This window comes from Marmota marmota, unplaced genomic scaffold (genome assembly GCF_001458135.2).
Source record: "Marmota marmota marmota unplaced genomic scaffold, marMar, whole genome shotgun sequence".
NCBI classification, from domain to species: Eukaryota; Metazoa; Chordata; class Mammalia; order Rodentia; family Sciuridae; genus Marmota; species Marmota marmota.
The window spans coordinates 2,803,360-2,815,918 of NW_025999944.1; the positions used below are offsets into that span (position 1 = coordinate 2,803,360).

At 46.4% G+C, this 12,559-nt stretch overlaps 1 protein-coding gene across 4 annotated transcripts in view; it reads left to right on the forward strand.

Moving 5' to 3' along the window:
- Positions 1-3,404, forward strand: part of Nuggc (nuclear GTPase, germinal center associated) — a 45,680-nt gene extending 42,276 nt beyond the window's left edge. For 2 of the 4 annotated variants that reach the window (XR_007347013.1, XM_015499435.2), the window contains one exon: positions 3,197-3,404. Coding sequence is in view for 2 of the 4 variants with exons in the window: in XM_015499435.2 (XP_015354921.1) it covers positions 3,197-3,244 (48 nt within the window). In the remaining 2 variants the exon portion in view is untranslated. Of the gene's footprint in view, positions 1-209; positions 301-3,196 lie in introns of those variants that run through there. The other 2 variants (XM_015499434.2, XR_007347012.1) reach the window with 2 other exon arrangements.
- Positions 3,405-12,559: the final 9,155 nt, after the last annotated feature.

The window sequence follows — 12,559 nt, forward strand, 5'->3', positions numbered from 1 at the left end:
TCTTGATAGGCAGGGAGGGACATGCAGAGACTGGAGGGAGCCCAAGGACGTGCATCCCCGGCCCTCCAAAGTCCTTCGCCCTTGGGCCTGACTTTGGCAACCCCAGTCTGGACCTTCTCCAGCTGGAGGATGGGGTGAGGTTCCCTGTCTAGGATTCGCTTTCCCTTGGAGCACACCCATCTAACAGACTGAATGTCCTTGTCCTGTAGAACGGGATCACGGAGAAGGTGAAGGGCAGCATTGCCACCATGCTGACTCTCGTGTCGTCCCAGGGGGATGGTCTCTACAAGGAGCTTGCAGGTAAATATGTGAAACCTCTGGCTGTGGTTGCTCCTTCCTGAGTTTAAAGAAATCTCCAGAGCAAGGAATGGAGATGATGATGCTGGTAATGGCTGGCCCTTTGCCACTCACCCCATCGAGACTTCTTGGGTGCTGTCCGTGGAATTCTCCCCTTAGCCCTCAGGGATAGACGTTATTGCTCCATTTTGCAGATGCAGAACTAGAGACTTGGATCAGATAATGTGCCCAAGGTTTCACAGCTTGCAAGTGGCGAGTTCCCATCCACAAAGTCGCCCTGCTCTCTCCGTAAAGCCTTTCTTTTAAGTTGATGCCTCCTTAGGAAAAACCCCATTGTCTGGTGGTAGTGGAGAAAGGTTCCTTTAAATCCCCTGGGACCTGGGGAAAGCAGTGCCAGCCATGCGTGCCCATGGCTGGCAACCACCTCCTTTGCCTCCCAGGTGTGCCACCTGGCTACCCCGTATACACTGGAGACCACAGTAAGCTGGAGAGAAAAGCACCTGTGATATTTCTAGAAAAATTAAAAATGTACCTATGCTTTGGTCCAGCAATCCTTCTTCTAGGAATTCATCCTGTCAATATCCTCCTGCATGGGCAATTTGGCATATGTTCAAGTTTATTCAGGGTGCCATTGTTTATAATAACACAGATTGGAACAACTCAAATATCTATTAATAGGACACTGGTTAAATTAGATACAAGACCAGTAGAGGAACATGCAACTGTTATAAAGAATAAAGCAGCTTTATGTGGTGTTCAGCAACATGAAATGATCTCCAAATGTATTTTAAAGAGAGAGAAAAAAATTTTAAAAATGTGTGTGGTTTGTGACAATTTGTGAAAGAAGCAAAGGAAATACATATGTATATGTCTGTATAGGCATAAAAATCTCTTGGGACACACAAGAAATTGATGACATTGGTGGCCTCTTAGAAGGAAGGAAGACAGGGGATGGTAGAGATTTTTGCCTTTTACATTTTAAAACATGTGCACAGCTGTTTGCTAGGAAAAAAAAAAATACATAGACCTGATACTATTGATGAGTAACCGGGGTGGAAGTAGGCAGAATTATCTCCACAAGAGAAGCTAAACTGCTGCTTCTAAACCTCTGACCTGTGCTTACCTACCTTCCTGGACAACACTGTCCCCATCCCAGCTGGGTGGATGAGCCTGGATTTCACAGCCCCCAGGGAAGGAGGAACAGCACTCTCACACTGACCCACCTAGGACCTTCTGCCCAGGTCTGTTTTAAGGTCATAGTCACCTAAGTGTGTTTCCTACTTGCAGAAGGTCTTCCAACTGTCCGGTCTTGCAGACAGTTTGATGTAAATCGTGCCTGCCTAGTTGGACTCTGCTCCATTCTCTTCACCATCCACAACAAAGATGCATAGTATAGGGAGACTGTGCAGGCGCCAGGGCTCTGAAGATACCCAGACAGCTCTCAGGACTCGCCTGACTGGTGAGAATGGAGATCCGCAGATGGGACAGCCTGCATCCATTCACCAAGTGGTGCCAGTTCGCACCAAGGTGCTGAGGATACAGCAGTGACCTTGACAGGACCTTCAAGGAGCTCTAGCCCAGTGGGCCGGAGGCAGGCGATACACAAGCTAACAAGTGAAATACATGGCAGGGGAATCAGGCAGGAGAAAGGGAGGAATGCTGAGAGCAGGGGACAGGGGTCAAGAAAGGTCTCCCCAGGAACGGGACCCCTAAGTAAAGGCCCATGGGCAGGGACCCACTGGGGTGCCAGGTCTAGGTTCATCTGTTCTGGTGGCTCAGAAGACAGCAGTGGTTCAGGCTGGACACTGGGGAGCCTGCAATGAGCTGGGCCCTGGGGTAGACCTGAAGGTGGGTAGCAGGACTGGAGAGCAGCCAGCAGGAGGGAGGCCTCCAGTCAAGGCCCAGAGAGCGCCTTGGGTTCTGACTCCCCTCCTGGTCCTGGTCCCACAGCAGGTCAGCCTCAGGGTGGCTTGTCCAGGTTGCCACTGGGGTGTGGAGAACTGAGCGGGACTAGGAAGGCATTCAGGAGCAGAGGCGGAGCCAACTCCAAGGTGGGTCTGAAGCGTCTCTTCAGAGGGGACTGTGTGGGTCAGTGTCCTCCAGAAAACCCAAACCCACAGGCCGCGTGTAGGGGTAGAAAGAGGCTTATTTTAAGGAGTTGGCTCACATAATCCTGGAGGCTCCGCGATGGGGAGGCTGACAGGCTGACGACTGGAAAGAGCTGCAGTGGAGTCCAGAGGCCATCTCTGGAGAACAGGCAGGCAGATCGGAGGTGGAGGTGGAGGCCAGGAGGTCTGCTGGGGAGCGCCTCCCGCAGGGCTGTGGGGTCTTCTGTTCTCTTGGGCCTTCTGCTGATTGGTCAAGGCCCACACGCACTGGGAGAGGTGACTGCTTTACTCAGGGTCCGCAGACTTACAAGTCAATCTCATCCCAAACAGTCTGCAGAGACTGAGATTTGACCTCTGGACACCGTGGCCTAGGCTAGTTGACGTGAGATTCTAGGGGAGGAGAGGGAATGGATGGGGAGAGAGCACAGGCCTCACACAACAGGCCTCCCAGCAGGTGCCTGGAGACAGGGGAGGGGAGGGTTTAATTGTGTCTCCTTCCAGCTGGCACTTGGCGCCCTGGACAGGCTTAGCCAGGACCCTCTGGGACCCCCAGGGGTGGGGGGCATTATTTGGTGGTAAGGCTCTTGATTCCTCTCGGGGTGACTCACGCTGACACAGGCCTCCAGAGGGAGAATACCCGGTTTGATTCGGGTTGTTTATACCAGGAGACTGGACTGTCTGATTTCCCAGTGTCCTTCCAGATCTGCCATTCTGGGACAAGGACGGGATTCTTGGGGGATCTGTTCTCTGGAGGCACTAACCCGCCATGTGTGCCCTCTGCTCTTCCCTAGATGTCAGCAGTGAACACAGGGAGATGGAAAAGCTCCACAGGAGCCTGAGGGAGGTGGCGGAGAACGCGCAGCTGCGGAGGGGCATGCAGGACTTCCTGAGAATGTCCCCCAGCAAAGCCTCCCCCAGAACCTGACTGCTTCCTGGGCTCAGCATGGTAACCAGAATGACTTCTGTTTCCTTGAAATCCAATAAAGAACATTTCCCAACTGTTTGGGCTTTTTATACACAATAGAAACCCAATACATTGTTGCTTCTCACATAATTTTATTTTATAGCTAAAAAAAAAAGTCACCATATTGACGCCCCAATGGAGTTCTAGAGCTTTAAGAAAAAGAGAATTTTGCTTCACTAAACATTGAAAAACTTAAGTATTATGAAAAAATTGCAACATAAAACTTTAGGGACTCGATTCTATTTCCCATTTTAATAGTGGCGAGACTTTTGGGTAAGCAGGTAACATTATCCCATGGAAACAACGTGGTCTGGGAGAGAGAGGGACCCAAGACCTGGACTTCTCACTTGCAGGGTGTTGTGTTCCGGGCATGTGCTTCTCAAACATTTTGTTACTCTTCAGAGGACCCCGAAAAGCTTTTGTTTATTTGGGTTGTACATATTGATAGTAACTGCATGAAATTAAAACTAAAATAAATTTAAATATCTATACATTCAAATTTAAATGTGAATTAATTTAAAAGGACAATAATAAATCCATTACAGGTTAACATAAATAACATATTTTTGTGAAAAAAAAAAAAAAGATATTTTCCAAAACATTGACTGAGAAGAGTGACATTGTTAGGCACTTTTCAAATCCTTCATCTCTGGCTTCTTGGTGACGGCCGGAGCCTCCTGACTGTTCCCGCATCCCATCTGCTGTAGTATGTGTTTTGGGTTGATGGATATGAAAACTGTCTCACATAGTTGGAATGCAAAAAAACTGTTTTTAGTTGCCCTTTTATCAAATTACTAAATATTCTTCTTTGATACTATAATCTTGCAAAATGGTTGTTTTTCTAAAGGTCAGTTTTAGTATACAGTCTGAAACTCCATCAGTCAACTTAAAAAAAAAAAAACAAAACACAAAACTCTGTTGCAATAAAACCCAGGGGTTTATCTTGAACTTTTTTGGATTTTTTTAACCAAAGCATGCTTTTATGGCATCAGACATTGATCATTTCGAAAATATTTGCTCATGGAGTTAAACAGGTATTTGAAATGCTGGCATGTTTCATTGTACAATACAATTTATTAATATCCCCACCAGTCTTATCAGGAGACTCTGGAGGTTTTGGGAAACTTTCAAGCTCATAGTAGAGAATTCAAGTTTTATAAAACTTTGTGGGTTTTCCCCTAAAAGCTCATCCTATCATTGGCAACAAGTACTATTGGTTGTTTCCCTGAAGCGATAGGTTGATTTTGTTCATTTTCAAGAAAATACTGAGCACAGGCCCATGTGTCATTAACCACAGTCTGTGAGTCGTTCTTTCAGGTGAAAATGATGTTCATGAAGACAGGGTCAAGTCCAGCTCGCAGCTCAGTCCACAGGGGATTTTCGTTTGAGGTGGTGGAAGTGCTCTTGTGTGCTTCCCATTTTGTCACACAGAGTAATAAAATGGCATCAGTGGAGGGTTGACAGTTAGTACAGTCAATAAGTTAATATGCTCTTTTCACTGTTGGTGCAATGTCAAAAGAGCCAAATAATTCCCTCTGTCATGTTGTAAGTATAGTTACGTAATGGTATATGCACTTACATAATATTACCTGAAGGTAGAATGTGACAAGTTAAGGATATGTAGTATAAGCCCTAGAGCAACCACTAAAGAACAAGAGGGACATATCTAGTGAGCCACTAGGAGATACAATAAAATGTTAAAAATGTTCAAATAATCCAGAAAGAGGCAAAGAGAGTGGGGAAAAGGAATAAACATCAGAAGGCACAAATAGAAAAAAAATAGCCAGAGTAGACTTAAATCCAATCATATGAATAATCACATTAAATGTAACTGGTCTAAAACACTAATTCAGAAGGCAGGGATTATCAGGTTAGATTATTATATTTTAAAGTAAGCCCCAACTATAAGTTGTCTACAAGAAATCCACTTTAAATGGAAAAACACAAATAGGTTAAAAATAAAAGTATGGAAAATCTGTATTTTCAAAAACTGAAGAGTTTATATATTAATATCAGACAAAGCAAATTTCAGAGAAAGAACTATTATGAAGGATAAAGAGGGCTATTGCATAATGATAAAGTAGTTAATTCATCAAGAGTTATAATAATCCTAGTTGTGCAGCTAATAAAATTTCAAAACATGAGAAGCAAAAGCCGACAGAACTTAAAAGAGAAATAGCCAAATCCACAATTATAGTTGGAAATTTCAGCACCTCCTCTTGATAATTGATAGAACAATAGAGAAACTCAGTAAGAATAGAGAAGACTTGGAGCAGAATATCAACTAACTACCTGACTGAGTTTTCAGAACATTCCACTCTACTGGGCATCAGAATTCACATTCATTTCTAGAGGACTTAGAACATTTACCAAAATAGACCGTATCCTGAGCCATAAAATAAGTCTCAATAAATTTGAAAAGATGGAAATCATACAGAGTATGTTCTCTGACCACAATGGAATTATATCAGTAATCAATAACAGAAATATGGAAAATCTTCAAATACTTGGAAACTAAAGACACTTCTAAATAACTATATAACTACATGTTATACAAATATATCTAAAACATGTAGAACTAAAATGTATGACAAGAGAGGAATATGGACTGTTCTTATTGGATTTATATCTCTCTCCTCCAAATTTTAGTTTGTCCAATTAGAATTTCCTCGTTGGTATCAGGAGTCAAGGAGCTAATCCAGCCAACGCTTAGAGAATTTGGGCTGGCGCTGGCAGTGGGGTTGACGTTAACTGCCTGAAGAACACAATGAAGAGCTGCCCGTCGGGAAGACCCCTCCACAGGAGAGTGGAACTGACATAACTCCCAGAGAGAAGTTCAGACTGATCTGATCAGAGAAGGGAAAAGGGAATTCCACGGGCAGAGTCAAGAGGATTCACAAACAGGAGACTCAGGAACAAGGGCCGCTGGTTCTGGAAGTCAGTGTCTTGGTGCTGCTCAGTCTAGATGAAAGGCTCCATCAGGGGTGCTAAGTCATAGCAGTCCCTGACCCCACTCTGGAAAGCGGGCAGTGGCTAGGAGAGGCAGGAAGCACGCTGGGGTTCACTTCAGTAGTAGAGGAGACCAGGAGAGAAGGTGTTATGAAGAATGTGAGGTGGGAGGGGTGCACCAGGAAAAAACAATGTCTTTAAAAATAAGACTCCACAGAGGGCTTCTCCTCAGTGTGAAGCTGTTCCCACTCAATGTTGGTGTAGGTGCTCAGTTCAGAGCATCTAACCCTGAATTCTGTTCTGTATCTATCCTCCTAACTGTTGATTGTAGTGTTGGTTCTTTTGATTATCTTGTTGAGGACTCATTCATACTTTTCAAGTTGATATAAAGAAAGTTTTTTTTGTGCTAAAAAAACTCCCACAAAAACAAGACTCTAAGTGACTACACAGTATTTTCACATATAGATGTATATCCATTTAACCATTATCCTGATTTTGGACATTCAGCTGATGCTGTTTACCTCCATGGTAAACAACATAGGAGAGAACATTCTTATATGTAAAACTCTGTCCCATCTCTGATGTTTTACTCTAGGGTAAAATTTGAAGAATTCTGTTACACTGTGTGTTAGCTTTCCATCAATAACAAATAACTGAGAGAATCAACTTAAGGGAGAAGGATTATTTTGGCTCACAATTTTGGAGGTTCCAGCGTGTGATCAGGCAGACCCATTGCTTTTACCCTCAGTGGGGGCAGCAAGCACATCAAGGCAGGAAGGGGGGGTACATGGTAGAGCAAGCTGCTCACCCCATAGCCAGGGAAGGGTGGGGGAGGAAGAGATGGGGATCCTTCAGTCCCTTTCAAGGGCACACCCCAAATGACCTAAAAGCCTCCCACTAAACTCCACCTCTTAAAGGTCTACCATCTCCCAACAGCACCAAGCTGGAGACCCAGCCTTCAACAAACATTCCAAAACCAAACTCAGCACAAGGTCTAAGTGTAAGAGCGTTTCAGCACCATCTTTCACTGCTTGGGTTACTGATGTTGAATATTTTTCATGTTATTTGAATTTTTTTCTCTATTTAATTATTCCTTCCATAGTCTTTCTCTGTCACTTTCCTTTTTACTTTAAAAAAAATCCAGATTTACAGAAAAAGTTGCAATTGTAGTAAAAAGAACTCCCGTGTCCACTGACTTGGCTGTTTAGCACCTCACACTTGCTTTGCTCTGCCATTCCTCTGGAGTATGTGCTGGGTGTGTTTGTACAAATTTTTCTGAACAATTTCCAAGGATGTTGCCTATTCAATGACCCTTTGCCCCCTAACATTTCAGCATATTCCATGAAAAAAGTATGTTCCCCTCACCTAACTCTAGTCCAACCATCAAATTCAGGAAATTCAACATCAATGCAACATCATCATCTTTATCTAAAATCCATATTCAAATGTCATCATTTATAGCCAGTTGCAGTCCATATATCCAGCCCGGAATCATAAATTGCATTTATCTGTCCCATCTCAATGATTCCTTGAATCTGGAACACATCCTCAGCCTTGATTTGTCATAACATTTTTGACATGCACAAATTTTAATAAAACATCTCTTATTGACATTTTTGAGAAATACAGACAGGCGTTTTCTAAAATTTAGATCTGTCGGATGTCTCTTCATGGTTGGGTTTAGAACACACATCTTTGGTGGAAGCAACCATGTAAATGCTTTGGTTCCCTTTTTAATCAAAAAGTGATTAAAAAGAATTTACCGCTGCTAGCTTGACAAGGAGGGAGAAGACCAGCTGTGAGAAGGGGTGCAGTCTAATGTGGTGTGGGGGCAGGTCCACTCTGCAGGGTGGCCCTCTCCAGTCAACCAGGGGAGAATGTGCAGGGCAGGAGGTTGAAGGACGTCAGGAGCAAGTCTCCCAGTCTTTCAGGCCTGAACTGTCACCTGCCCATGGCTGCCAGCGTCCAGGGGTAGCATGTCTGAAGATAATTTTAAAGTGTGGTAGAGGAGGGGAGAGATAATTGATAGAACAATAGAGAAACTCAGTAAGAATAGAGAAGACTTGGGGGCAGAATATCAACTAACTACCTGACTGAGTAGTCTCCTAGCTCCATTTCTGGAGACAAATACCCTCCTGCCTCCACTTTGCCCTTCCCTACCAGAGAGGCTGAACTGCAGAGAGGCCAATAAGGCCTTTGGAGGCCCCTTCTCCCTGATAGCTCTGTCTCTCCCCACAACCTCTCTCCTCCTAACAGCTCCTTGGGTCCCATGCCCACGCTCTACCTTTGGGAGATTGGAAAACTCCAGAGCTGAGGCTTCAACCAGAAGTGAATGGAGACCCTCCTCTGCCCAAATCCGTCAACTCTGATGCAGAGCGTCGGCCTCCCCCAGCTCACAGGTAATTTGCAAGCACATCTCTGCAAAGCAAGGGTCATTATTATTTAGAAGAAAGGCTATCCCATCTCACACGGGGAAAGTTTACTCTCAGGACATGGTTTCTTGGCACAGTAGTGTCAGGAGGCCAAGTCCACCCTGCTCTGGGCAGCCATCCCTAAAGGCACCCCTTGAACAGAGTTGGACTGTCTTATCCATCAGACCCAGCAGTGCCAACCTCAAGTGTCTGGCTCCTCCCTTGGGAGATGTCATCTTTACGGTTTCACCACGTTACAATGATCACGAAGGTGGCTCTACTTCACACGCAGAGCTGATTTGTAACCAATGCACTCTGCTTAAGAAAGCAGGGAAATGATCGTTTCAGAAGGTGCACCATCCAAGCTGGAATGATAAGAAACTCCTCAGTGCTGAGTGACATCAGGGTGTGTGCTATTTGTGGAGTGTCTGCTGAGGCCACCCTCCGCTCCCATGAGATGCTATTATCTTATAACATGCACCAGCATCGCCAGGCCAACAGGATGATTCAAAAAGGGGCTCACGTTCCACTTCTCTGAAAGCATTTCCGCACGAGCAGTGTTAGTGCTGACCTTTGTTCTTCTGTTTCTCTTCCATTTCTTCCCATCCCCTCGAATTACTCAGAATAGCATAAGTTTGTGTCTGTTTATTCTCTTCTGTCTAAATCCCATCTCAACCCTGTACATCGCCTGGCTCCCAACAGCACAGCTTAATCTAATTAGGGATCAAGAGAAAATTGATAATGACCCGTGAAACCCGGAGAGGACTCTGTTTTAGATATTGTCTATCACCAAGGCCACTTGGAATCGCTGTTTTAAAAACACCCTGCCTAGTGTCTATAAAAGCTCCCCCAACTATGCTTTCTCCTGGAAGAAGCCCGTGAACCCTTGCTTTGGGAAGGGGACAAGTTATGGGAGCACGATCTTTCTTTTCAGGCGCCACTGTGGAGGAATTGGCAGCATCTGCCTCAAACCGGAAGACGAGAGCCCGTACTTAGCTGGTTGGAGAGAGTTGGTGACTGTTGACCAAGCCAGGGCAATCAGACCTCTCTTCTCTTCCCCTCGCTCCCTCTCCCACCCTCTTCCTCTGCCCTCTTTTTCTCTCAGAAAAATCAATGTCTGTGATAGAAGAAAGTTTATAAAATCTTGACAGAGCAGTTGAAACTCTGGGACCACCAGTGTCCTAGAAAGAGTCATCAATGCTAATTAAGGATCTATTTAGCCATGTATTTCTTTACATCTTACTGAAACTATCTGATTTTTGTCCTTTTTTTTTTTGTACTGGGGATTGAACTCAGGGGCCCTCGACCACTTAATATTTCCCCTTAACATTTCAGCATATTCCACCTCCCCAGCTCTATTTTGTATTTTATTTAGAGACAGGGTCTCACTGAGTTGCTTAGTGCCTCGTTTTTACTGAGGCTGGCTTTGAACTCACGATCCTGCTGCCTCCTGAGTCTCCTGAGCTGCTGGAAATACAGGCGTGCGCCAGTACCTGATTTTTGTCCTTTTGAGAATGGCACTCATTTACACAATTTGGGTGGACTTCAGAGCATATTTCTCATCTGTGGTTGCACTATTGAATTGTCCTGGGGAGCCCAAGTGGATCCTGCCCCACATACCAATTGGGTCAGAGTCTCTGGGAGTAGAACTTGGACATTAAGTGTTCCAAAAATCAGTGCCTTATGGTAGTGTAAATAAGAGTTCTGGAATCACATGAGTGGCATGTTTGGGGGACCCCACAATGAAGCACCCTAGACTACAGCATACCAGCAGTGTGTGAAGGGGCCGAGGAAGCGTGGCTGGGTAAGTCAGGTGAGAGCAGGGGGGTGGTGAGCACCTCCACCACCGGGCAGCCTTCCTCGGGGGAAGAGGGCAGTGCATGGGGAGAGCAGGGAGGCCAGGAAGATGGCCACAAGGAGGACAGCCCAGATGGACACTTCCTTCAGGCTCCCTTCACCTGGCAGTCACATTCCCTGGCTCAAGATCTATTCTCCAAAGTCAGTGTTGGAACTGTTCCACCAGGGGACGGAGAGAGAAGCCGTGAGCTTTCTCAGAGAGCAGAGTGATCAGAGAGGGGAAACAGGCCGTTTGTCCCATAGACATGACAAGAAGCGGGTTCCCCAGCTGCCCCCCAACTCCTGCTCCTTCCCCATGGGCCCTGGATGAGCAGGTCTTCCTGGGACCAAGTTCTCAAATTCACAGCTAGACAGCAAATCTTTATTTTCAATTCCCTTGGTTTAAGGAACTGCTGTGGTTAATGGCTCTTAGGGATGCTGACTGATTCTGAGGGTATCTAGGGCATGGGCTCAGGCCCAGCCCCCATGGACGGCCAGCAAGACACCCTATTTGACTGGCTGAGGGTTGTACCTCCAACAACAGGTGTCTTCCCAGGGCTAGGAGTGCTTGTCTTTCCCCCACTAAAAGAGCCAGTGCCGGGAGTCTGGGCCTGCTCTGTTTGGGGACACTGGAAGGAGAAAGAGGTAATCTTGGCCTCTCTGCTCTGGAAAGAAACTAGAGGCAAGCCTATTGTGTTAGAATCACACCTGGTTTTCAAAAGCTATGGTTAAGGAGAGGCCATGAATAGCTCACCTGCAGCTCCAGGGGTGCAGGAACAGACTCTCTGGCTAACATGGGCTGCGGGAGTCTAAATATGATTCGTGTCCTCTGAATACTCAAGGTGTACTCACAGTCCCTTTTGAAACTTCACCTGACTCTGGTATTTAGAGGTGGTGCCCTTGAGAGGCGATGGGGATTGGAGAAGGTCCCCATGCTGGGGCTCCCTGGTTGAATCGTGACACCCCTTAAGAAGATGGAGAGACCAGGGCACGTACACATGCTTCCTATGACTACCATCGCTGGGGTGCCAGACGAGCCTTCCCATCTCGGTTCGCTTCTTCCACTCCAGAGACTGCAGAATTTCATTTCCTTGTATGGTAAGCTGGCAATTCCAAAGAGAACTGCTGTATCCTTGAAGGATTTGGTATTTCTCCAGCTTCTCACTAGTGACAGGTCCCCTGAGCCCCTGAGAAGAGCCCTCCCCTCTTCATCGGAGAAGATTAGGCATTAAAAAAGCCCCGTGCCTGCCAGGGACGCTTGGAGCCACTGTGCAGCCTGTGAGCCTGGGCCAAGCTATTCTAGTAACCTGAGACTGTGCTTGAACGTGCTGAACTGGATACTGGAATGTTAGCACGCGGGGCCTGGGAAGGATGCCGGGATCCAGAGGCCGGCCGTGTGGGCGTGGCGTGTCGGCACCTGGATACTTGGGCTGCGACCTTCCATGACATGTAACATGCCCGTGGCCTCCTGAGATACTGTCACCAGCCTGAAGATCAGCTGTGCAGTAGAACCGGCTCTGTGTGTCCTACTCTAGGAGAGAGGACAACCCAGAGAAGAAGGCAGGCTAATAGGCCTTGCTCCAGGGAGGGTGGTTTCCAAAGGAGGATCCTGCAGTCAACCACCTGTGGTCAGAGAACAGGTCAGAAGGGACAGTGACACCCCTCTGGATGCCTATGACCCAGGATATGCCTGCTAGTCAAGCCAAGCTTGCTTTTCAAATGGGGACATGTGGAGGGGGATGAGGCAGGAGGATTTTCTCTCTGTATCTTCTGTTGCTGTGGACAGCCCAAGGAATGTGACCCACTGAGGGGTCAACTCTGCTCACGCAGATAGGGCACCTGCTGAGCACCAGCTTCCTGGTGACATGTGGGGACATAGAGATACCAGGGCTGATGGTGGTTATTGCTCAAGAGCAGTTTCCCTGGCTCAGCCCCAGCCTCCGGCTGAGCTCTGGTTGTCTGCCTTTAGCCTGGGTCCTTGGCAACTACCCTCT